This window comes from Harpia harpyja, chromosome 6, assembly GCF_026419915.1.
Source record: "Harpia harpyja isolate bHarHar1 chromosome 6, bHarHar1 primary haplotype, whole genome shotgun sequence".
Taxonomy (NCBI): Eukaryota; Metazoa; Chordata; class Aves; order Accipitriformes; family Accipitridae; genus Harpia; species Harpia harpyja.
In genome coordinates this window covers 54,197,925-54,223,839 of record NC_068945.1, presented here as the reverse complement: position 1 = coordinate 54,223,839, position 25,915 = coordinate 54,197,925, and the positions used below count along the sequence as shown (strand labels likewise).

The 25,915-nt window shown below is 41.0% G+C and overlaps 1 protein-coding gene across 2 annotated transcripts in view; it reads left to right on the top strand.

Annotated features, from left to right (window-relative positions):
• Positions 1 to 3,167: 3,167 nt before the first annotated feature.
• The window catches only part of ABCD2 (ATP binding cassette subfamily D member 2), a 47,610-nt gene continuing 24,862 nt past the window's right edge, over positions 3,168 to 25,915 (top strand). The window contains exons 1-6 of one of the 2 annotated variants that reach the window (XM_052789386.1): positions 3,168 to 4,354; positions 5,733 to 5,910; positions 9,443 to 9,564; positions 12,687 to 12,855; positions 15,557 to 15,651; positions 17,085 to 17,230. In XM_052789386.1, coding sequence (XP_052645346.1) covers positions 3,419 to 4,354; positions 5,733 to 5,910; positions 9,443 to 9,564; positions 12,687 to 12,855; positions 15,557 to 15,651; positions 17,085 to 17,230 — 1,646 coding nt within the window. In that variant the 5' untranslated portion in view covers positions 3,168 to 3,418. Of the gene's footprint in view, positions 4,355 to 5,732; positions 5,914 to 9,442; positions 9,565 to 12,686; positions 12,856 to 15,556; positions 15,652 to 17,084; positions 17,231 to 25,915 lie in introns of both variants that reach the window. The other variant, XM_052789385.1, reaches the window with a different exon arrangement.

Below are 25,915 nucleotides of genomic sequence, written 5' to 3'. Positions count from 1 at the left end.
CAGCAATGATATAAAATGCATCATTTATATCTATTTTTCAGTACCTTTATGTCTTTATGGCACAGTGGATAACTCCATAAGCAGCAAGGAAATTCCAGTTTACTGCAAAGACTGATGTTACAGCCACTGGACTCTGTGTTAGGAGCATATAAGACATCAGGTAAATGGCCTTTTGCTTCAAAAATTGCACGTTTTATTTTTTCAAACATTGAATCAAAAGGTACAAAAATGATCATTGAGTAATACTGACTGATATCTCTTACATAATAACCTGCATGATTCAATTCCACTATCTCCATTGCAGTCACAAAGTCGTGCAAGGACGAAGCACTGGAGTGGGAGCCAGTGGGCATAAAATAGAAGAGAAAAAAGAGGCATCAGTGTTGCTATGATTACACTCCAGTTCCTACATGTTCAAACATTCATGGAGTTTAGTCAGCCTGATACTCATAGTTTCCATTTCTGCTTTGTGGTTGTATCCAAGCACAAATCATTTCTATTGACAGTGATTCTGTTACTTCAGTCATCAGAGAAGGACTGTTTGGATAATAAACAATTTTATTTTGGGTAGTTGGGAGCAGAATTATGGCATTCTGTTCTGCTGAAATATTGACTTAAAAAATAGTGAAAAATTATTACAGAATATTAAATAATTATAAAAATAGGATAAGCTCCTCTTACTCTTCCTCCTCAGTTATTAATTTCTATATTCAGAAAATGCACACAAGTTATTTTAACGTGTTTGATGAAAACTAACCATATGACTAAAAAACAATCAATTGGCACTAGGAGGAAAAAAAAAAAAAAGTATCTCGTTCTCCTTAAGAGAGGATAAACCCCCAAATATTCTGGTTCTAATATCAACAACCCCCCAACCCCACAGCCTCAGTTACTCAAACTTATTTGATTGCACTTATCTTCAAAAGTTTTAAAATAAAGTCAGTAGAAATTACAGAGACAACAGAGCACTGAACACTGCACCAGTATTACTGCAGTTTGGTAATTATTTTTCCAGTAATATTGAGAAATTTTATTATGACTAAATGTAGTAAAATTGCTGTCTTCACCGCTAAAATAAAAATCTACCACCTAAGGCCATGTTCCACAAAGAGGAGTTTGTGCATGGATTACAGAGTAGGACTGTGGCAGAGCAAAACTCTCCAGGCAGCAAGAACAGAAGAAAGGGTGTATTTAAAACAACAGTTCAGGCTTTTCTCCATACTTTCAAAAGAAGAATATACATTGCTTTTATGGACTGAAACACAGCATGGTCAGATCTGCTTTACTTAAATGTTCCCACAGATCTGACTCTGGGGCGTATGTCTGCACTTGCCGCCAAGTCACCAAAAGCTTCAGCCCTCCAGGATCTTGTGAAGTGAAAGGTCAGCAGATATGCAGAACTGAAAGAGATCTGTGAACCTTCCCCTTGCTAAGAAAATGCTAGAGTAATGGAATATTGCAAATAACTGTGGTTTGGCAAAATCTAAGAGTATGCTGTGACACACACAAGCCAGAATGGGAAGTATTCAACTGGAGATCATGATTAAAAAATAACAAACCCTAAGCGAAGCAATTTCTTAGACAGTGTATTTTGTCAGTGTCTTTGCATGCTGAAAAACCCTTCTATGTTACTGACAATATAATCTGCAGTGAAACCAGGCCTGCCTACAAACTGAACGTTAGCTCTACTGCACTAGGTCAGATTTTGACATTTTCCTATCTTTGAGTTGTGTATTAAAAAAAAAAAAAAAAGCTAGAAGGACCTCTATCCAGATCTCTAGCCTGTCCACGCCAGCAGAAAATCTAATAAACTCCAAGATTACCCCACATCTTCTCTATGTAACTGTCCAGCACAATTTGTGTAACCTCCTAGGAAGAAGTGAGACAGATCTTACTTGGTCTTGTCTTGCAGGTCTTGGCTTACTGGGGTTTTGGAAGGTAGCTGGATGTTTTGATATGTGGTGCCCGATTTTTAAAAGCAAAGCTCTCTCAAATCAAAGATACCATTTCTTCATCTTGACACTTGTGTTGCTATCTAAACATTAACACTGCACTCTGTCCAAAGAGGGCTGTTTTGTTAACAGTAATGTGACTTGATTTAACTCTACATATTCCAACTTACAGCGAGGTTGGTGGCCTCACTCTCCATTTCCAGGGGAAGGCCGGACTCCTCAGCACTCCTTTAAGTGCCCAACAGCACATTTTTCAAATCTGCTTGTACACACACCTCCTAGACTAGTGCTTTGCTTTATCATATACCAGCTGGCGCAGTTACCTTACTACTTCATTTTCAAAGTGTGAGAGGACCGAAAGTATTTTTTTTAAGTTCTCTGATCCTCCCCCATCAACTTAAAACACAATGCCTTTTCCAAACAAGTGAAGAAGTAGAAATAAGAAAATAGGGAGAGAAAAACGAAGCAGCAAGTCAACTGCCTTTCCTGTTAATTCCCCTGCGCGAATTTAGCCTGGTTTTTTTCCGCAGGGACCGTGCGAATCGGTCGGGGTTGTTTTTGTCCAATAACGCTGCAAGAGCACAACACCGGTTTCCTTTTGACGGGAGGACAGGAAATAAATCACGCGTATTTTGAAAGCGCTGCCCCGGAGACGCCGTGCCGCCCGGGTCCCTCCCGCAGCCGCCCGGCCAGATTTCCGACCGGAGGCTGCCCCTCGCCCACCGGCCCCGACCGCGCGCTGCCCTCGCCCGGGCCGGGCCGCCGCTCGCCCCGCACCGGGCGCCCCACCCGCGGCGACGTTACGCGCCCCCCGCCCCGGGGGAGGGCACGGGCGGGCGCCGGGGGTGACGCGGTGCCCCGCCGCCGCCGCCGCCGCCGCCGCCGGGGCTGCCGCAGGGCCCGAGCTCTCCGCGCCGCCGCCGTCCCCCCCCGCGCGCCCCCGCGCCGCTGGCGCGGCCGCGGCCGGAGGCGGTGCCTGCTCCGCAGGGCAGGCGGAAGGAAAGGGCCGGCCGCAGCCCGAGGCGAGCCGGGGCGCTAGCGGGCCGAGCTGCGGGGACCCGCCGCGCAGCCGGGCCGAGCTGCGGGGGACCCGCTGTGACCCCGGGGCCGAGCGCCGGGGGGAGCCGCGCTGCCGCTGCCGGCCGCCGGGCCCCGAGCGGGCGGCTGCCGGCCGCGGTGCGGGGGGAGCGGGGCCGCTGCCGGTGCCGCCCCGCGCGGCGCAGCCAATGGTGGTCGGCGGGGCGGGCTGCGCGGCGCCGGGCTGCGTCGTGCAACGCGCCGCGCTTTGAAGGCAACCGTCGCCCCTCGGAGGCAGGGCTCGTTCGGCTTCTGTCGCGGCAGGGCGGCCGGCGGGGAGCCGGGGCCCCCGGCGGCCCGATGAAGACCCGGCGGGGCCGACCTTCCTGCTGGGTATGAGCCGCCCTCGCTAAGGAGCGGCGCGTAAGCGGCGCCTCCGGCGGGGCAGGATGACCCACATGCTGCATGCGGCGGCCCGGCGGGTGCAATGGAGCAGGGCGAGCGCCGCGAAGAGGGCTGCGTGCCTGCTGGCTGCGGCGTACGGGCTCAGAATCCTCTATCCCATCATCCGCAGGCGCGTGAAGCGGGCGGGCTGCAAGGGCGGCCCGCAGGACGCCGGCCGGGCTGAAGGGGGCCGGGAGGCGCCGCGCCGCCCCGGCAGCCGCGGCAGAGCCTCCCCGGCCGCGAACGCGGAATTTTTCAAGCAGCTGCTGGAACTTCGCAAGCTCTTCTTCCCGAAGCTGGTGAGCGCCGAGCTGGGCTTGCTCTGCCTCCACTCGGTCGCTCTGGTTTCCAGGACCTTCCTCTCCATCTATGTGGCCGCCCTCGATGGGAAGATCGTGAAAAGCATCGTGGAAAAAAAGCCCAGGAGCTTTGTCTGCAAATTAATCAAGTGGCTGATGATTGCAATCCCGGCCACTTTCGTGAACAGCACCATTCGGTACCTGGAGTGCAAGCTGGCCCTCGCCTTCCGCACGCGCCTGGTGGATCATGCCTATGAGACCTACTTTGCCAACCAGACTTACTACAGGGTGATCAGCATGGACGGGCGGCTGGCCAACCCCGACCAGTCCCTCACCGAGGACATCATGATGTTCTCACAGTCCGTGGCGCATCTCTACTCCAACCTCACCAAGCCCATCCTGGATGTTGTGCTCACCTCCTACACCCTCATCCGCACGGCGCGGTCCCGGGGGGCTAACCCCATCGGGCCCACAGTCCTGGCCGGGCTCGTTGTCTACGCTACGGCCCGCGTGCTCAAAGCCTGCTCGCCCAAGTTTGGCAAGCTGGTGGCTGAGGAGGCGCACAAGAAGGGCTATCTGCGCTTCATGCATTCACGCATCATTGCCAACGTGGAAGAGATCGCCTTTTACCGAGGGCACAAGGTAAGGAGGAGAGAAATTGGAGGGTGTTAGGGTTGCTCCTGCAGTGCCGGAGCCGCCCTGTGCTTCCCCTCCTGCCCTCTCCAAGCACTTTGGGTCCCTCTGACATTTAAACCTGTTTACAGCTAGCACTTCCCGTTTCTTAGGAAAATGCCGTCTCACAGGCGGTATCTGGGGGGGAGCGGACTGTAGTTCCCTTGGGCTCTGACAATGTTCCTGTTTTGCAGCTGGTTCCTATGCTTTTGTAGAAAGCTAATCTCCGTTACTGTTCCCCCCCCCCCCCGGTCCATTTTGCTAACTTTTCCAAGCTTTTTTTTTTTTCACCTCTGTTTATGAATTACCAGATTTAATGCTGCAGAAACAGCAACCAGGGCAGTCTAGGGGAAAAAACTCTGTGATAGCACAGAGCACACTACAACCTTTGACACTCTTTTTACATAGCTAAGCAAAGATGTAGTCATCAGAGTCTTAAAATAGCTTAAGTACAGTACCTCAGCAGTCACAGTTACATAAACTAATGGTTTGTTTTAAAGCCACCTTATTAAGGAACTCTTCATATTTTTATTGGAAGTGAATTTTGGCTGTAACACCTTTCAAACACGGTGTGGAAAAAAAAAAGGTGTTCACGTGAAGTGAAAATGAAAGCTAGAAATGAGCTTGAAGTATTACTCTTTCAGTCCAAGCAATGATTATATAATGTAAATGGTTTATTTTGGTAGAAGCGATCATTCTCAAAAGCTGCCTATAGTAATGTTTTAAGTGCAGCTAAATTAAACATTTTTTTTCAGTTCCCACATATACTGTCTTGAACTGAATGCGTTATATCATACTGACTTGCAACTCTCTGACTTGTTAAACCTCTTGGGATAGTTCTCTCTTCCTCCAGACTGCTTGCAAACACAAGCAGCATTGGATTTCAGGGATCAGCTCTGCAACTTTAAGTCATTGGAGATAATTGATCCCCAAATGCTTTTCAGTATGAGGAGTTTCAGTTGCTGTGAAACTCTACAGCTGCAGCTTTATTAAAAGGATGTGGAATCAATCTTATTTTGGTTGTTTGAATCAGCTGTTGTGACTGCCTTGTATGTTGTTCTTGTATATATCAGAGAACTTAAAAGAACTGAAAAGCTGCCAGCGTGCTGTCGAGGGACGATAGCGTACATCGTCCTGTAGCATACACCGGGTCCACTGAATTCCATAAAGCTGTGCACTTTTGCTGTGAGACTGCAGCACTGTGAAAATAAAGTACCGTGCAGCAGATGTGACTCAGAAGTCACAGCCTTGGGTACCCAATTATTTCATGCAGGTATGTGAATGTATCTTGTATGACATGTGCATCTTTGTTGCATTGTATAAATGTTTTTTTTTTTTTAAACTGTAGGTAGAAATGAAACAACTGCAAAAAAGCTACAAGGCTTTGGCAGATCAAATGAATCTCATTTTGTCCAAACGTTTATGGTACATCATGATAGAGCAGTTCCTGATGAAGTATGTCTGGAGTAGCTGTGGTATGATTATGGTCGCTGTGCCCATCATCACCGCAACGGGATTTGCAGATGGCGGTAATACCATTTTTTACTTAATTTCTAAATATTTCTTTAAAGTTACATCTTCAAAAGACTGTACTTCCCCTGAATGCCATTCGTATTTATTTATTATTCACAGACTTTATTACAATGTCTGTGTCTTGTGTGTAACTTTCAAGCATAGCAAGTCAGCTGAGGAAAGAGCAATGCAAAAGATCCAACTTTGAACATAAGCCTGATAAACAGCATGAATTCAGGGCTTAGAGGATCCTTGTGTCACATGAGATTATAATGATAATTGCAGTCCTTTTTCACTAGCCACTGTTGGGATGACAGGCTGATTTTTGCAGCATCTCCTGCACTTTACAAAATGATACTGTTAATTTTCCTAGAGTGCTTATCTCCTCCTTCCATAAACCATAGTGTAATTATAGGTAATTATTCTCTTATGTGTTGATCTGTTAGGAACCACTGTTTTTCCCTGACTCCCTGGGAGAAGAGAAGGTGAAATTCAGTTCCTAGGCTTGGATGGTATCATTTTTGACATCCTATCACAACTTTCCAGGAAGTGAAACGAGACTCAAGTAGTGTTGTTATTGCAGATGCTATTAAAAAAACCCCAAAGAGCAGAAAGAAAGGTAATTAAGGAGGGGTAGTGAAAGACAAGTGGTGAAGTTTGCCTCAACAGGCTTCCTTATAAGCAATTAGAACCATAGAATATACTACAAATTCCATAGGATTCTTTAAGAACAGATCCTACTATGTCTGTGGAAGGATCAGTTCTAAGCTGGGTACATTTAATCAGGAATGAGTGAATTCTTTTCTGTGCAGCTCTTGGCAGTTATATTCCAAATCAGGGCTGTCCAACTGGACAAGCTTGGTTTGACCTGTAGGATGACTTCATGCAGCCTGCACGTGGTTTAGCTTACTTGCAATTGTGTTGGTACAGGGCTGGGTGTTCAGCTGCCTGAGCCGCTGCCCATCACATGGCTCAGGAGGGCACTGTATCGGGACCCTGGCTGGCATCCTGGTAACACTTTCAGAAATATCAGGAGGTCCTATTCCAAACAGAAGAGTTTGTACAAAGCCAATACAAAGCCAATTCACCTCACAGTGAAGGTTATCAGCACAACAGAAAAAGTGGTAAAAATCTTTCTGCTAAGACGGGAATGAGTACAGTCAAGAAAAAGATCGTTTAACCACACATTGTAAATACTTCCTTGGTATTACAGCATGAATTAAAAAAAGACTCGTATTCATGCTAAACTAAATAACAGTCCTGTTATTTATGAGTATTCTTTTGATAAATACTTTTCAAATGTGGGAGAAAAGAAAGACACAGTAGTGGCTCATGTTGTAAAGCAGAAGAGTATTTGCCACCAGCAACCTAAACTGTTAAAGCATGGGGCTTATTATGGAGGCATGAGGCATATCATACTGATGAATCACAAACATAATACAAAACAACACTGTCGAGACCACTTTGAAGTATAACAGGTATTCAAAGAATCAGGCAGACCTGAACTTACAATTGACCTGCTTGGGAAAACGGTGCTTTGTGCCTCAGCAGGTCAGATGCAAGTTTGTTCATATCTGAAGGAAGAAATAGTGGATTTATTACTTTAGGATAAATCACCAGAATCAGGGATATGTACAAAACTGGTACCATGACCAGACTTCAGACTAAAGGTGTAAAGCAATAGATTTTGTATAGTTCTTCAGAGTAAAAAAAAAAAAATACGCTGCAATAAAAAGAAAAAAGAATCTTCTATGGCGGTCATATTTCTGACTGAAATTTGCTAATTCTATTACATATTTCAGGGAAGAAATTAACTGGCAAAGCCAAGATTCCCATTTGATAACATTTCTCATTCTTTTTGTATTAAACCATTGGTGTTCCAAATGTTGGGTCTTTCATCAGTTTGTGGAAAGTAACTATTTTTGGAAGCAAGACTTTGATTTCTGTAGACACAGTGAACACTTATCTTTGTTTATAAAACAAGTGTGACTATCAATTACATAAATGAAGATGAAAAGGGAAATGTTAAATTCTGTATGAAACAGAGACAGTCTATCTGCCCTGTTATAACGCACCACTTCTTCAAACACAGGAGGCCAGCCATATGAAAAATGTTTTGGACAAAAAGTTCAAGAAAAGTAATCTTGGTGGGTTAGGCATGTAATATAAGAGCTTATGTTTTGGAACAGTGAAATGCTCATAAATTGTATATAATTTTAATTTTTCAAATACACCTAAAATGACCGATGCAGTGGTTTGTAGAGATCTCTAAACTCTTGCTAGATGAGCTAGCCTGGGTGCTGGAAGTAGCTATCAGTAAATTCTGCATTTACAATGCAGGAGGAATGCTGCATTAGTGAGTTAAACCATACCTGATTCCTAAATGATTTAATTGTGGTGGTTCTACATAGCATGGGCTGCATGAGCTATAATCCCAACAAGACCAGCAAAAATTGGTTCTCTGAGAATTAAGAAACAAATTTCAATTTAGTATTTACTACTGAATTAACTGGATTCTCCCTATCCCCTAAGTTTAGTCTTCTTGGAGTGTAATCTCTCCCTTTGCAAGAGGTTTTCTGTCTTTCTTTTAAAAAAAGTATGCCTCTCATTGTGTCTCAAGTGGCTAGATTACATACAACTAGTTGACAGTGTACTGATGTTGTATATTTTAAGCTAAAAAATTTGAACATGTATCTCAATTAATTAAAATTGTTATAAAAAAATATCTGAGGCCAGAAAGAGTAACATATAGATCATATATATATATATGCAAAATTATGATGTAAGAATTTTAAAAAAGTTTTTCCTAAATTATCCATAGTGTATTTCGGTGACTCAGGTGAAATTATGTATGGATACCTTTATGGATGTGTAAATGAAAACAAAATAATATTTAGATTTAACTAATAAATACAGAAAGATATATCTGGGTTTGGCACTGCATGTAGATTTCTAGACACCAGATTTCTAGAATCTGGTCTTGTTGGGGAGGTGAGACAGTTACTAAGTAAAATATATTGTTTGCTATACTCTTGCATTGCTTGAGAGCCCATAAAATTAACAGTGGCATTACACCTGCAGGGAATTCCCCCCAGATTTTCTTGACCATCAGCACTGTGCAAACATCACAGAGGACATTAATAACGATTGCTAATACAGGAGTTGCCACACTGGATCCACCTATTACCCTGCCTAGCCTGATGCCTAGCAGCAGCTTAGCTTAAAAAAGAAACTGTAAAAAAACTTTTTTTGTATTTTGAAAAATTTAGGTTGAAGAAAAGGAAAATTATCTAGGTAGACAAATAGTATAAAAGAATAGGATGTTTTGCATAAGAAGATGAGTTCCATATACTCCCACTTATTCTTTATTACCAAGCTATCTATGCTGGTTACATTCACCAATTCTTTTTGAAAAGTTGTCTTTGCAGAGTTAACTTTCTTTTAATTTAAAAGCTGTTCTAAAATGGCTCACATTCTAGTCACAATTTAATTGGTAGAGATAATTTTCAGAAGAATATTTTAACAGAAAACTTTTTTTACTTTTAGAATTGGAAGATGGCCAGAAACAGGCAATGGTTAGTGAAAGAACAGAAGCTTTTACTACATCACGAAACCTGCTGATTTCTGGAGCAGATGCTATTGAAAGGATTATGTCTTCATACAAAGAGGTACTGCACATCTGTCATACATGAAAGAGAAGAGAAAAAAAGTAAAACAGAATTTATATTTAATATCAAATGTAAAAAAAAAAAAAAGTGCAATTTTTGAAGGCGAATTCTAATGCAACTGAATCTGTAGAGATCTTTGAACTGATAGGTTGATCTTTAGAGTTAAGTCCACAAAGAGTCTAAAGTGCACAGCTGCCAGTGTGGTGCAACATGTAAATGTCATTTTTAATGCCTGTGTTCAGGTGCCATCAGAGAGCCATAGAAGTTCCTGGAATGCGAGTGATAAAGGTTCAAATTCCTCCTCTGTTTGGAGCACAGACCTGAATTCAGACTGTCTGTCTCCAATGTATTGGGACTCCTCTGTTGGAAGTGTCATAGAATCATAGAATAGTTTGGGTTGGAAGGGACCGTTAAATGTCATCTAGTCCCCGTCCCTGCCTCCTGCAATGAGCAGGGACATCTTCAACTAGATCAGGTTGCTCAGAGCCCCATCCAGCCTGACCTTGAATGTTTCCAGGGGTGGGGCATCTACTACCTCTCTGGGCAACCCATTCCAGTCATGTTTTGTATGAAACACAAAGAGAATTCAATACTTATTTCCTGGCCACCTAAACTGTAGGGCTGTTTTCAGTATCTTGTGAACCTGTTAAACTGTAAGTAATTTTGCAAAGTAGAGAAATTTTAGCAGGAAAAAATCCAACTTGGGACAGCAAATAGTCTAGAAGTACAGGATGTTTATCTGGAAGATCGGAGATGAGGTTTCAGGTCCTCACCCAAATTCCAATAAAGCTGGGCTTTCATCTGTGGTCTCTCCTGGGAGTTCCTCTAGTTGCCGGCTGTTAAACAAAAGAAAAGTGAGGCAGTGCTGTTATTCTCCTCAACGTTTCCTTCTGAATGTTGGTTCTGCATTTGTTTATTGGCTTTTGCTCGTCCCCTTGGTGGGGACCCCTTTTCCCAGTGCAGTGTGAGGAGGCACGCATTAGCTAGGCAACTAATCAAAGATTATGGATTCCATTACTTGGAATCCAGCCATAATAGCTACAGCTTTGTAAATTGGAGGAGGAGGGGTAGTTTGGTGCCTTATGATATGGACTCTGACAAAGCCAGAGTCTGTGCTTTTTTCAGAAGGAGTTCTTCTAATGGACTGTGATTTTGACCTATGCTCCTTTAGCTGTTCACTTGCTTGGCCCCTGCTCTAAAGATACTGCCAGATAACCTATTATACACTGATGTCATTTCTATTTTATTTTCAACATTTAAGTAATTTGTATAATGTACATGAGGAGTTACAAACATTGTGATTTTATTTTTTGGAAACAAAAATACCCACAAAGTAGTAGGAACAACTGAACAAACTCACTTTGTTTATAACATGGTGAGATTTTAATCCAGACAGCATGAGATCAAAGACTAGTTCTATGAATTTCCATCTTAATTTTACATTATACTTCTCTTCAAGAGACACTGTGGTACTTTAACCACATTGTCATTCCCATTTCTTGATTCAGGCAGTTTCAAAGGACAGTGTACTTCAATCCACTTCAAGTGGTAGTGAAGTTCCAATTCTTGCCCACCTGATGCACCAAAGCAGCCTCCTTCCAGTCAATGTAATTCAGCGTGCAGATGAGGTGGGCTCAACTTTTCTTTGCAGGTCAATAGTTTAGATGGTAGTATTTAGTGTTTTGACAAAGCGAGCTTGTAGGGCTGTGGTTTAGAAACTTACTACTAGTTATGTTTCTTCCTGGGCACCGTTGGTCCAAGTTGCGTTCATCACATGCAGGATTCTCTCCATCAAATACCACTGCCGACGCTGTGTGGAGCACTCAGTCCTGGCATGAGCTCCCACTGAAATTGCTGGAAAGACTCCAGCGTGGAGAATTATGTTACATCTCCTGTGTACTACCTACTGCCTCAAGTGGTGTTAGCCCAATACTTTCACAGCTGTTAATGCAATTACCAATAGTGCAAAACAATGTACAGTTGATGGAGTTGAAACATTGAGTGTTTTAAACTGAGTTTTTTGAGATGTTGTGTACTTGTTAACCTCCAGTGGAGTGATGGCCATGTGGCCAGAGACAGTCTATCTGCCCTGATAGTGAAATTTATAGAGGATTTTATTTTGGAATTATGTATGCCATAGCAGGTGAACTCAGTCATGGGGTGTATGTGTTTAACCACAAACTAATGATTTTATAATCTTGAACTCATTTTCTCACGATTCTTGTCTTGCTCTCTGCATTTAGTATAAAAATTCATCCTTTTAAAACCATCTAATAATACATTTATAGTAAGGTGCCCAGGTTTAATTCTTTGCTGTCAGCAGATGGAGGCAGCTCTTTTGGAGCTCTTGGTGGTGTCACTGACCACAAATAGGAAGTTATCAGGTCCAAAGATCTGTTGTTTCTGTCTTCACCAGGTGGAAATTGTGACAAAAGGACCAAAAAAAGGAGAAAGTCTTTTCAGAGACCTCACCATCTTAAAAATGCCCAGTTCTAATCCAAGGTCTCAGAGTTAGCTCTGGTACTCTAACATGCAGTTGACAGAAGAATAATTTCTTTTTTGTACCGTTTTTTAGATTAGGATGTCCTGGTGCTACCTGTTTTACACAGAAAAGCACATCTTTCCTACAGGAGGTTTCAGGAATACAGGGAAGTAAACATAAATAATTATAGATGCCAGTTTTTCTCACTTCTGTGGACCTTTATTTTGCTAGCAAATGCAGAGGTTTTGTTTTTCTCTGGTATGATAAGCTCTCTGTTTTCAGATATTCTAGTAGCTATTCTCTGCTGGTTGAAGACTCTACTGATCCATGGAGAAGAGCAGTCTCTGCAACCTCCTCATTTACTGGAGCTATCATAGCTTACATTGGCTGAAATCTGTCCCCCTCAAACTGTCTCTGTCTGCTGGCTGGTAGGAGCTGTGAGTGGCATATGGGTTAGCACAGAATCTCAAGGAATGAAAACTGATAGGCGTTGAAAGATGCATCATTGATCCTTCCAGAATAGCATTTGAGAAACACTGACTCAGAATAGCTGGGAATGTTTTTCATGAATCTTTGGCCAAACATTTCATTTATAGAATTTGTGAAGTATAACTGAAATGGGGCATTTGTTGTTTCTCAGGTTACTGAGCTTGCAGGCTACACTGCCCGTGTCTACAACATGTTTTCAGTCTTTGATGAGGTGAAGAGAGGCATTTACAAAAGAACTGCAGTTATTCAAGGGTCTGAAAACAACAGCAAGAATGAAGATAAAGCAGAATTACACATCAATGGGCCCTTAGAAATCAAAGGTAATTAATTCATATTTGGATGTATTTCCCTGTGTGTGGGGCCGGTGCAGTGGAACAGGAGGTGAACAGAGGTTTTGTTTCTACAACAGATCAGCCTCTCAGCCTTAATGCCCCAGAGACCATGTTGCCTTCCATTTTAACCTCCTGCTATTTTGTAACTCTGTGCTTTTCTAATACACAAGATTGCTCAAATGTTTTCTGTGAAAACTTCCAATGAAAAAGGCATTTCAACTATACTATTATTGGTGGTGGTGGTACTATTATTCTTACAGGGACAGTGCCTGCTTTCCTCAGACGCTTTATTTTTTTCAGAAAACTGAGACTGTAACATTTTCATCTTCAAACACCACATTATTTTGTTTGGGGTAGGAGGGAAAGACAGATTGGTTCAGTAGTTTTTAACGAAAATACTACTTTGTTTTCAGAGACTAAAGATCAGCGTGTGCTCATTTTTTCATAATTTAGTGGGAATTTTCAACTGAAAATGCGCTGACAACTTTACCCTTCCCCTCACCTCCCAAATGATCTGATCAATATATACCTTATCCCTCCTGTCCCTATCCTGTATCTTTCTGGTGCCACTATCCTTCTGTCTCCACCCTCCCCAAAGCATTTTCTGTGTACATCCATTTCTTACCGTGCTCCATTATGTGCCACCTCTCTCTTCCTCTTGCGTCCAGCTTCTCTCTGAGGTACTTAAAGACAGCTTTTGCAATGGGCTTTTCCCAATTTTCCCAACAGACCCCTTCTACTTCTCCCTTCTGTGGTGCTGAAAAGCCTCATTCCTTCCCTTTGGCTTCTGGAAACTTAAACCTCAGTAGAGTTGAAGGCACCAAAGTGCTCTTTATGAAATAGCTGCTTTCAACAATTTCAACAGTGCTGTCCTTCAGCACAGATTTCTCAAAGGTCCTCACTCCTTTTCTTTCTCTGCAGCCTTTTCCTAAGATTTGATTCCCGTACAGTCAGACATTTCATCCAGCCTGAATTCCTTCTAAGTCATGGTGACTAGTGTTTGCTCCTGAGTGGTTGTAGGCTCTCAGAGGCAGCTAGCCAAGACCAAGCATGGTGCACCAGGACTTAAGTAGAATTTAGGCCAGAGGAATCTAGGCCACACTTTTTATGACAAGTCCCATTGTAATACTGTTTTTCCTCCTTTCTTTTGATCTTGATACTTCAGAAATCCCTGCAGAGTAGATTTGTATGTGGATAAAAGTACACGTGCTCACATACGTATATGTGTCTGCATTGTTAGAAAAGAAAAATCTTAATATTCAGCTTCCCCACAGACTCTTTGAACACATACTACTTATTTCCTTTTGAATCATCCAATATAAGTTTATGTGACAAAGGGATGTCTGTTTTGTGCCTTGCATTTACTGTTGTCAGTAAGAGCATTGTGAAAATATGAAAACGATTAGAATATTTTTAACTGATAATAATATTACCTTATACATAGTGTATCTGATAATTCAGAGTTTTAAAGTTGAAATAGAATTTTGTACATCTTGTACAAATACTGTCAAATTGTGTTTCTGGTTACACATAAATATGCTTTAAAAGCATGCTAAACTTGCAATCAAACGCTGTGAAGTTAGGAAATGAGAATTAAGTTTACTTAATACTTAATTAGATTACTATTTTTTATCATAGATTTATTTTAACTAGAATTTCTCCACTGTACCCAAGTAGTTCTTTTTTAACAGCAAAACACTTTCATTTTCCATAATCTCATGTTGGACACCACAGAACTGTTTTAAATAAAACTTATTTTGTCCTTTTGTAATAAACTCAACTTTTCCGTAGTTCCATTTTTCTTTGTTCACATTAGTCTAAGTTATAAAATAAGCAGCCTTCTAATAGAAGAGAAATCTTTCCTTTGAATCTTGTCTGTAAAGGTAATTTCTGATGTTTGTCTAGGACCCCAGCTGTTTGGGTTCTGTTAGAGAAACCCATTAACAGGCAACTGAGAAGTTAGAGTTGGTTTCATTTTTTTACTGTTTACAGAAGAATTTATTTCAAAGTCCTTGTGTTACAGTGTATCCAAATGTCCAACTGAGATTGTATATTTAGATTTGCCAGAAATCCAAATAGTAAGTGTAGCTACTGGAGTGAAGTGTTATGTGGGTTTCCGCAAATACTTACAAGACACGTTTACAGTGTCTGTGGCTTCAAAAAGAGATGGAAGCAAGCCATTAAGTGTTCTCTCCCTTGCTGTCATTGCTGGAGGAGACTGAACTGGGCTCTGAGTTTCAGAGCTGGTAGTGAAAGTAGATTCCATTTTCTAATTAAATCCTCAAGAGAAGGTAAACTGCTCTGCCTGTGGCTAAGGCTGTCCTTGAACTTTTTTTACTGGTTGATACTGACCACATATTTAAAACAAAATACAGTAAATACAGGTAGAATGTGAATAAACATGTCTTTATAGTGCGTTGTGTATTTATGATGCATACTGTGCATTATACTTGTGATCAAATTTAGGATTCACTGCACACTCCTGGCTACTGCTGACTGTCTTTCTGACTTGCTAAGATTTATTATCCAGATTTTCCACAAGGGGAACCTGGAGCACATAAAAGAGTTGTTTGAAACTCACCAATTTATACTTCTCAGCCATGCACAGGGACTGTCACATATCATTGCTTAATGGAAGGTTTCACAAACTCTAATTATTTTGGTTTTTTTTTTTTTTTTTTCTTTCTAGGGAAAGTTATTGATGTTGATCATGGAATTATTTGTGAAAATGTTCCTATTATTACTCCAAATGGCGATGTGGTGGTTTCCGGACTAAACTTCAAAGTAAGATGATATGCAAGAATCTTCTGATTGTTGCCATCACATTAACACAAACAGCACAGAATTCATGTACCTTATGTTAAGTACTTGGAGGAGCATATGGATAAAAGGGGAAGTCCAGAAAGGTAGGCATAGTAGCTCAATAGAGGCAGACATATGTAGTTTATCCTCCTCAAAGAAAGAGAAGAGAGGATTTCTGGTGCTGTTGCCAGGTGAAAAACCAACCTGACATTTTCAAAGGTGTATATGGGAGTCTGCATCCATCTTTACTTAATTTCAATGAAATTGGGATGCTTTACTCACATAGGCTCCTTTAAAAGTGTGAGTTCACAGCAACAGTGAAAAAATTGAGTCTGTAGTTTTGCTTGATCATCACAAAGAGCAATACTAACTAATAGTTGACAGCATAGTTCGCAAGCCCAACCGTGAAGTCTTTACTCAGTAAAAACTTGTATTGATTTTAAAAAAGTATTCCAGATACCACTCGGTACCTGCTCACAATTTTAATGGATGACCTCTACTGAATTACTGCCATATATATCCTGATCTTATGTTCCAGTGCAGATGTTATTATTTTAAAAAACAGTTGAAGTTATCAGAACACTAACATGAATAATTCCAGCAGGTCTTTTAATTAACTTAACTCTGCTAAAGCAGAGTGTTCCTCTTGCCATCTCTTTGGTATAGGAATTAGCAACTAGGAGGACAGGGTCCTAACTATGGCAAAACTTGCAATGGCTTCAGTGTAGCAATTTCAGATTTGTAAAATTACAACTTTATGGTCAAGTAGACAGTTGTATTTATTCATCTGGCTCAAGAGACAAAAACAATAGAAAGCATAACAGTCAATATATTTATGTAAAGCATAGACAATGACATTGTGATTATGCATAAATATACACTCATATATACACGGGGTAATATTCCAATGAGAAAAATAAGTGCATCACAGCCAAAATAACACTGGTAATTAAGTGGGAAAGGGCAATGTGAAGTAAATTTTCCAAAACATTTGATTGGGCTCCCATAGCTTAAATTAATATCACTGACGGGCATAGCACTGCTCTGTATGCTGTTAACACCTTTGGACCTAATCTGCATTAGAATAATAGATTCTGACTGTGGTGTATTGACATAATCAGTGTATAAAATCAGTGATATAATCACTGTAGTTTATAGAAAGTTTTATCAGTGATATAATCAGTGTAGTTTATAGAAAGACTCAGACATTATAGAAATTATTTTCATTATTTCAGCCCATATATTTATATCTAATGCCACTGTTTCCAGAATAGTTGCATAAATATGTGCAAGTAATTATGAAATGGGTTGATAATTTGATATAAATGCTCATGTAACTCCCTCTAGGGGTCTTAGACTGTCTTGTGCCACATATACTGCACAGTAACATCTTTGCATTTTCATTGCTATTGTAGGTGCAGGAGGGGATGCATCTTTTAATCACTGGGCCCAACGGCTGTGGAAAGAGTTCGCTCTTCAGAATTTTAAGTGGTTTGTGGCCTGTGTACGAAGGAGTTCTCTACAAACCCCCTCCACAGCACATGTTTTATATACCACAAAGGTATGTGTTTTGCCTAAGGTGATACCTTTTTTCTAGTTACATGACTTTTAACCCTGCTTCTCTCATTTTCAATCTGTGATATGTACACCCAAGTTAAAAGGTGGTAAGCACCACCTCAGCTGTGTGGAGAGTGCTAAAAAAAAGATCCCTTCTCGCTGGTGATGCAAATCTTCAGTCATTGGAAAGGGATCACATACACTCGTGATGGAGCTTATGCTCCCCTGATGGCTAAAGTCCTGGATGATTTAGATCATGGGAACAGACTGGAATCTGAAAGAAATTTGAAATAGACCTAATAGATCTTAATTCTGATTTCACTTTAAAACCAAAGATCAAAACAAGTGAGAGTGTTTTGGTTCCTAAATGTTGAATTGTTCAAAATAATTTTCAAAACTTCAACTTTTACACTACAAGACCAGAATCCAATCCAAAATTAACTGCAGATTGCCTTTTTAATAATATGTGCTCATTTCACTAGGGGAAACATGGCTTTTTTGTGCTTCGTTTGTATTCTGACTTGCTGTTGGACTCTCAGAACATAATTTAATGCAATTGATTCTAGAATATCTCCTTAGAGACTTCTAACTAGGTTGTTTTGCAAAAGCAAAATCAAACACTGAGAATCTTTGATTGCTTTCTTTAGTTCATTTCTTCCCATGGGCAAAAGAAGTATTCATGGTACCGTTTGTAGTCTTGTTTAAAAAGTACAATCTATTAAGCTGAATGGAGAATACTAACTGATGAGTAGATTTTCCTTGCTGCAGGTGAAGGTAACAAAGAACATTTATCCATTATTTTTTCAAATACATGTATAATTTATTGCTAGCCATTGCAATTTTTCCGAGCCGTTCAAGGGTTTCATTCAGGAATTTGGAGCAAAATGCTTTACTGAATGTTTTTCAAAACAATGTTTCAGAATTCCCATTGTGCAGGACATTCTTAACATCAGTTTTATTCTTAGGCAGAACAAAAGCTATTCTGAATTTTTTTTTTTTTGAGAAAAACTTGAGTTTCAGTCACTTCTGTCCTCTGTGTGATCCCAGCCTCTTCTCACATCAACATCTGAGGCTGACTTGCCTACAGCCCTTCCCCTTATGTCCCCTTAATTCTGTGAAAGCAAAGAGACTGACATTGCATTCAGGCACATTTGCCAAGGTGCTGGGTGAGGGGATTGAATCACATCTGCTGGGTTTTCATTTCCATAAACACGGTTCTTTGTTAGCTGTTTCCCCTAACTTTGCAGTGCTGGGGGAGTTTGTCCAGCAGACCTCTTCTTTGGAACATGTCAAAACTTTTGGTCAGAAACTGAGATTCAACCAGCATCTTTGCAGCCCTCTGTGACCAAAGCCATATAGGGATTGGCATGTCATCTTGGCAGTGTACCCTGAAGGTATCACTCGTATGCAGTCCATCCTAATAGCATCCCCCTGGAGAAAGGGTGCTGCTGTGTTGTCTTTGGGACATCTAAGTGACATTGCCATGGCTTGGTTCTGTGCCTCTGTGTGAGCTACACCTTGGCTGTGGCTGAAGGTTTTGAAGTCTACTTTGGGGGACAGTTCAGCTGTGTCAGTATGGGTTCTGTAGGCTTGGAAGTTTGGTCTGTCACTCGTAAGTGTCTTGTATTTGGAAAGGGACTGAGAGACTGAGTCTTGTAGGGATTTGTGGGTGAATGTGGCTGAAGGGGTTGATATAGGACAGCAGTCAATCAACATTGTTTTTAGGATGTCCTTGAGGATCCTGAGTTGCTTTTTTGCCCGATGTATTTGTTCTTTGGACTTACAGAGTCTTAGATGAATATCTGAGATACTAAGAATGACTTGAAGGAGATTCAGTTTTAAATTGAAGTTTATATGTTTCTCGACCAGATTTGCAACAGATTTACTGGATTTTTAGGGCTTTTGTGTGGATTGCCTTATGTGGTCCAGGCATTTTTTCTTTCTGCCTGTATTCTACTTCTGAGTGTTTTAACGGTTCATTTATTTATGGCCTAAATAAATTACACATTCATTTGGGGTTTTTTGTCTGTCCCTGGCTCTAGAATACATTTAGAATTTCTGTAGTGGTTTGTAAATTGTTCTGAAGTCCCAAAATTAAAGCAGCTTGTTTTGGAAGGTCCTGCTGGTGCAACCATTTTGCTTATTAACCCTGTGCAAATTGCTGCTTGGTCAGGATTACCTTCTGTTTGTTTAATTTTTTAGACATAATTCTAAAACTTCAGACTGGAAAAGATAGTGCCCTGCCTACATTTCATCATGTATGTATTTCAGCATAACTTTAGGGAAAATTTGTGTTCTGGACTGAGAGGATCTGAGAGGTGGTAGGACGGTATCACCTGGATTCAACCTACCTGACTCTTTTGTTTGGTGGGTAGGTGAAAACTGTGGTATAGCAGAAGGCCCTTGAATTGGTGGGTATCCATCAGAGCAGCAAGTTAGAATGACATCACTGTGTTTAAGTGTAGACATTATGTCTCTGGTTTAAGAACATGGGAGATGGCTCTCCATGAGTGGACACAGTTACCATTGAGCCTGGTAAGAGCTTACTCCAGCGTGGCTGTGGCTGAATGTAATTCTGCATCAGCCCTCTTTGAGTCAAATGTAGGAACCTCATCTGCACACAGTGAATTGTGGAAAATGCAGTGACTACTAAATAACAAAATACTCCACAGTAAATAGGAGCTCACTGAAAAGATTATTTTTTCATCTCTGTAATGTTCCAGCGTGGTGTTCCAGAAATGCCTGGGAAATCATGTGTCTTTACCAAGTTCAAAAGCTACACACAAAGGTATGATTTATTAAAAAGTGAATTATCTCATTTTGCTCTAAATTTCATCAGCACTGCAAACACTTTGTAGTTAGCTTTACTTAGCAGTATGTAGGCTTTAAAACAGAGCTGTAAGAGTCCCTGTCTTTCTATCTTTTTAGATTGCTTAGCATCATTATACCACTTTTTTTAGATTTTACTATGAATCATTGTGAGATTTTTTTTCTCTCCCTATGTTGGGCTAGGTATCCTGGTTTCAGCTGGAATAAAGTTAATTTTCTTCCTAGTAGCTGGTTTAGTGCTGTGTTTTGGATTTAGTGTGAGAATGATGTTGATAACACACTGATGGTTTAGTTGTTGCCAAGTAGTGTTTACACTAAATCAAGGACTTCTCAGCTTCTCATACTGCCCTGCCTCCAGAGGCTGGAGGGGCACAAGAAGTTGGGAGGGGACACAGCCAGGACAGCTGACCCAAACGAGCCAAAGGGGTATTCCGTACCATGTGATGTCATGCCCAGTATATAAACTGGGGGGAGTTGGCCAGGGGATGCTGTGGCTGAGGGATTGGCTGGGCATTGGTCAGTGGGTGGTGAGGTGAGCAATTGCATTGTGCATCAGTCCGGTTTTTTTGATTCTCTCCCCTGTCCCACTGCAGGGGCGGGGAGTGAGCAAGTGGCTGTGTGGTGCTTAGTTGCTGGCTGGGGTTAAACCATGACTCCAGGCCATGCAGAATTTGTCCTTAATCAGTCACAGTTCTGGTGGTTGCTGATAGGACAAATTGCCATTTTGGGGGACAGGGAGAGAGAAGCCCAGGGATTTCTGTGAGTGTGGCTCTGCCGCTGTCTGTGACAGGCCTGTAAAAGAGGAGGGTGGGCAGAAGAGAGGGAGGCTTTAAGCAGTCCAACATCACATTGGTGCCAGAAGCAGCTTGTTTTCAAGGATGGATCTGTGCTAGGAACTGGTCACAGCTCAACAAGTTGTCACATCTCATTGGAGCCTCAGTAGCTGGCAGAGTGTGTGCTCTTACCCCTTCTTCTACTTTTCTGTCCCTCTTTTGCAAAGTAAAATTCATTTGTGTTAAACACCTCTTTGCATTCCTCTTTTAATTAAGTGGTCAAGAAGGTAGCATCAATGAAAAAATAAATACTTGTGGGTGCTCTAGTTGGTAAGGAATCATGATTCAAATCAGAGTTCAGAAACATCATTTAAAATAATAAATAATTAACAAAAATATGTAGTGGGTAGCATAAGTATGGATGCTAAAGATATGACCACAAGATGTGTATGTAGCACTTAGGGAATTAAAGCAGCAGTCAATCCTTTCATAGTATATCAGCACTATATCTGAAGGTAGCCTGATTTCTCCAGACTGTGCCCTGTTCCTACTCTGTTGGTCTTAAACATGGGAGGAGACTCCACCTCTGTGGAATTAGTGAGCTCTAGCATACAATTCCTTAAAATTTAGTCCAGCTCTTTTTGCCCTCAAACTAAAAGTGTCAGCTTTTTCAGTTGTAAAAAAACACAGATTCTGCACATGTTGTCTCTTGTTTCCTTAGTTCTTCCTCCTTTGATATAAACGCCAGCAGATTTGCACTCCTACATGCTTGCAGGTTACCTTGACAACACCACAGGAATATTCCTCAATGTCTCTGCACCATAAAGCTGCAGTAAAGCTGTAATCACCACTGGGTTATTGATATAAATTATTAATCATTTTCTGCCAGCTGTGTGTTATTGTCTTATTTGCATGGAGGAATGTCTTATGCAGTCTCTGTTAGTTCCATAACCTTCTGTCACGACTCTCGAGTCTTCCTAGCACAGCACATATCTAAAACGTCCATCAGCATGTCTTTCTTGAGGACTGATTCACTGATTCACCTTCGTAAAGCTCAGAGTAATTCTTAATCCATTGTACTTCTTTCTCCTGGTCCATTGTTACTGTTTTTTCTCTCCAGCTTGCTTCTACTATAATTTGGGTATTTTTGTGAGAGGGACATGTTTCTCCAGTAGTATGCATAGTTTCTCTGTAATTCTGTGTGCCATTCTAGTAGAAGACCAACCCTGACCACTTTCTCAGTGGTCACAGTGACGGTCCAATTCTGTATTCTTTCTCTCTTTCTATTGCTCATTCAAGTAGATCTCTAATATTTCTTTCCTTCACCACCAGGCTTGTCAGATGCTAAAATGGAGGCAACCAAAGATGCCCTAATATCAAAGGTTGTTTGTTCTTCATCATTTAAGATTTATATACCTCTATCTTGCTGTCTTCTTATTAATGCTAGGACAGTACGGAACATAACAGTTTAAAGGTTTATCTGGCCCTCCTAAGCTGTTTGTTTTTGCATATGTCTGCTCTATTTCTGGTATTTTATCTGGGGTTCCTTTACAAGTCATTTCCTATCTGGCGTTTTTCCTTCTGTATTCTAAAAATATCCTTGGCTACTAAACAAAATTGCATCAGCTATAAAGATATATTTCCTCTCCTTAACTAATGCAAATGTCTGATGTGATTTTCCTCAAGTAGTCCAAGGATATTCATCATATAGATGAAACCAAGCAAGAATATTTCAGTTCTAAGTGATATAAATAATAAAGTGATAAAATAAAAGTCATTTTTACATTATAAGCACATGAAATTTTGAAGATTGTAGCATGATTCAAATGTTATCTTAAGCGTGGAGGTAGTTAGTAGTGGCCACTGTCATTAAAATGTGTTTGTTTCCTAAGACAGTTCTTGATTACCTAAACAATTTAATCTTGCAAAATTGTTGTGTTTACTTTCAGAAACCCTATACTATGTATAAAAGTATGTGCATATGTAGTATGTATATATATGGTTCTTCTGTATTAGACTACTTTATCATTAGCGTGTGGTCTGTTAGAGAAGTAGCCCAAATGGAGTGCTGTGCAAATATGCCTATGTGCGTTCTGTTGCCTCATCTCATTGAGGTTGGCTCAGATGTCTCTACGCGATGTTGTATTTTGCACATCCTAATTTCTTGTCAGGTCATACTGCTCTGTGTTTAACTATGATCCCTTTAGTTGGGTCAGCTGCAGTTAAACTGTACTCTGACTGCACATGCCAACATTGCGCTAGCAGTTGTCATTGACCTTCAGCATTTTGCTGATAGTATACCACCACATTGACTTGTTCCTTCAGTACTTTGCCATCAGTTCATGTCATGCTGTATAGATATCTACTCCCTTGCACACTGCATCTATCTGTCATACCTACTGTTATCAAGTTCATGGTGCTCCTTTCAAATATGTTTATTTCCAAAGTTTACCACTTATCTGACAGTTGAGAAAAAGGTCTGTGGTAGATCGCGTTAACACAAAACATAACATAACATACTTCAGTTATGCATACTATTTTGATATAGGTTTGCTTTAACAAATTGACTGCTACTTTGTATCTTCTTTTTTCTTTTTTGAAATGAATCAATTCAAGACAGTTACCTCAGTATTCTGCTGTTCATTAAAAAGTGTGGCCTTGCATCTAAGAGGGCTGTTAGGCTATCCCCTCAACCAGGGCACAGCTTTTCCCATTTCATCTTACTGGGACTTGCATAGAAATGCTTGCACTTCTGCTTCCTGATTGAAGGAAGTCCTGTCTTGTCTCACCTACAACAGGAGAGTTCCTGTCTTGCTGCTATGTAGTTAGCTGAAGCTTTGCCTGCCAGGATCACTGGGAGACCTCTCCATTTGAAGGCTCACTCACAGCTGTAAAGTTTGAAGGTTTTTAATTAGGTCTATGTGCTGACTGATCACAAGTAATGACAGTACCTCTCGGTAGCACATTGTGAACAAGATTCACCTATGCTAATAGTCAGAGGTGGAAAATAGCTTTATGGATTAGCTGCTACTCCTCCCTCTCAAGCCATGCAAAGTGCCTTCCTTACTGGCCAGACACAAGAGTCAGCTAATTAAAGCACAGCTTACAAGTCTTTTCTGTTATTAGGCAAAGTGTTGCAGAAATCCCAGACTGAAGCCTTTGGTCAGCTTGCTGCATTGGGGTTTAGTTTAGATTTAAAATGTATTTACATAAATCCAACACCAATCTTAAAGGCTACAGCTAAACTGATGTTTGTGAAGGACTTCAGCATGCTCTGAGGTTTTGATCCCTCAATCCCTTCAGACTGGGGGCATCTCTGGAGCAAGCTGCAGCTACGTGAGATACCAAGAGGACTAAATGTGGGTGAGGAATTGAGACGTGTTGATACATACTCAACTTTTACTCCATATGGAGACTCGTGCATTTCCTAGTGGGCAGCTGTCTGAAACACAGAAGCCAGTACCACACTTGATACAAATGAAGACCCTTTTTGACAAGTTTGAATCACCAAGGAAGTCCAAGCTTGATTTGGTATGAGCTTTCAGTATCATCTCTTATCTACTGGTGGTCTTTTCAGTTGAAGTAGGTTCTATTATTACGACCTTCTGTATAGATGGATGGTAATACTTCATTCTCCAGATCATGGAGATGTCTCACTTAAAGCACAATGGGGTCACTTAACTTTATGCAAGCCAAGTCCCTTTTATTTGTGATCCATACAAGAACTTGATCATTCAGAGGATTAAGATCCACTCAGTAACTCACTGCATTCCTACCAAGTGACAGATACACAGAGGTATAATGTAAAGTGCTGTCAGCTGCATGTCTAATTAAATGCCATGATGTGTATGCAACTAAAAGGTGAAATCCATTCTTGTAATCAAAGCAGCATCCCTCCTATTTTGAGTATTGCTTCAGTACTAAGCACATAAATATTGTTTTGGCTCCTGCACAAAAGTGGGTGTCACTAATATGTAGAGCTTCCTCCATTTACATTTTTTTGAGATGTTTTCCTCAGTGTTACAGAAGAGCTAAATTTTTGTCTGCAAGGTTGCACAGTTGCAGGAATATTTCTACTAGGACCTCTGGCAGTCAGCTGCTCTGTGTTTCATAACGTATTTGGACACCATGTTCTTGCCAGCATGAGCTTGCAATGCCTCCACCCCTCACTTGCTTCTTTTGATAGGATTTGAATATCAAAAGTCCTCCTTTAGCACCAATAATTACATGTTGTCTGTACCACCTTTCCAGGCATCCATGTATGTGCCAGACAGTTTATGGAACTTCATTTAAAAGCAGGGAGATGTAGGCTTTGAAATTTTTTTAAAATACATTGTCAGGTTAAGCTTGACAGACTTTTTATAAATATGAAGTCACTAAATAGATTATAAGAACTGAATACGTGGCTAGTAATTACAGGATCCATCCAGCAAAGCAACTGACTATTTAATCTGTGCTAGGTTCATTTTGCTGAGACAAACAGCTTACTTGCCTTTAAAATTTAGTTTTGATAGCAGTGCCAGGGGAACAAATTCACCTACAGGTTAACTGAGATCGCTGTGTAACTTAGCACTGGTATGGACAAACTTGCATGTTAGGGAGTAATCTGGTGGTCACATTTACATGACCTAGATTCTGCAGAGAAGTGCCATTACTGTGTCCAGCTTGAGCAGTTAACTCCAGCTTAATGCCCTACATTGCAACTCTCCAACAAAGGATCTTTGACAGATGAACAGAATGGCAAATGTTTACTATTTCAATAATATTTTACCTAGGAATGTCAAAAAGCATGCTTCAAATGCCTTATGCATATCAAATTATGAGAAGCAACTTGGCTACATAACACTGGGAAAAATAAACTACACAACCTGCCTGACATAAAAAGCTTGATATGAAGAGACTGAAAGGATGCTGGCTTTTGTGAGGGGAGGACAGCCGGAAGCTCTAGTAACAACTGTATCATCTTTCCTGGGATGAAGTCCTTTCTCTTTCTTCTTACTATAGTGTTCAATCAGAAACTCTTATTACAGTGCCCTATGCTTTTAAATATCCAGATAGTAGACATAGTCAACATACCTCCCTCTGGA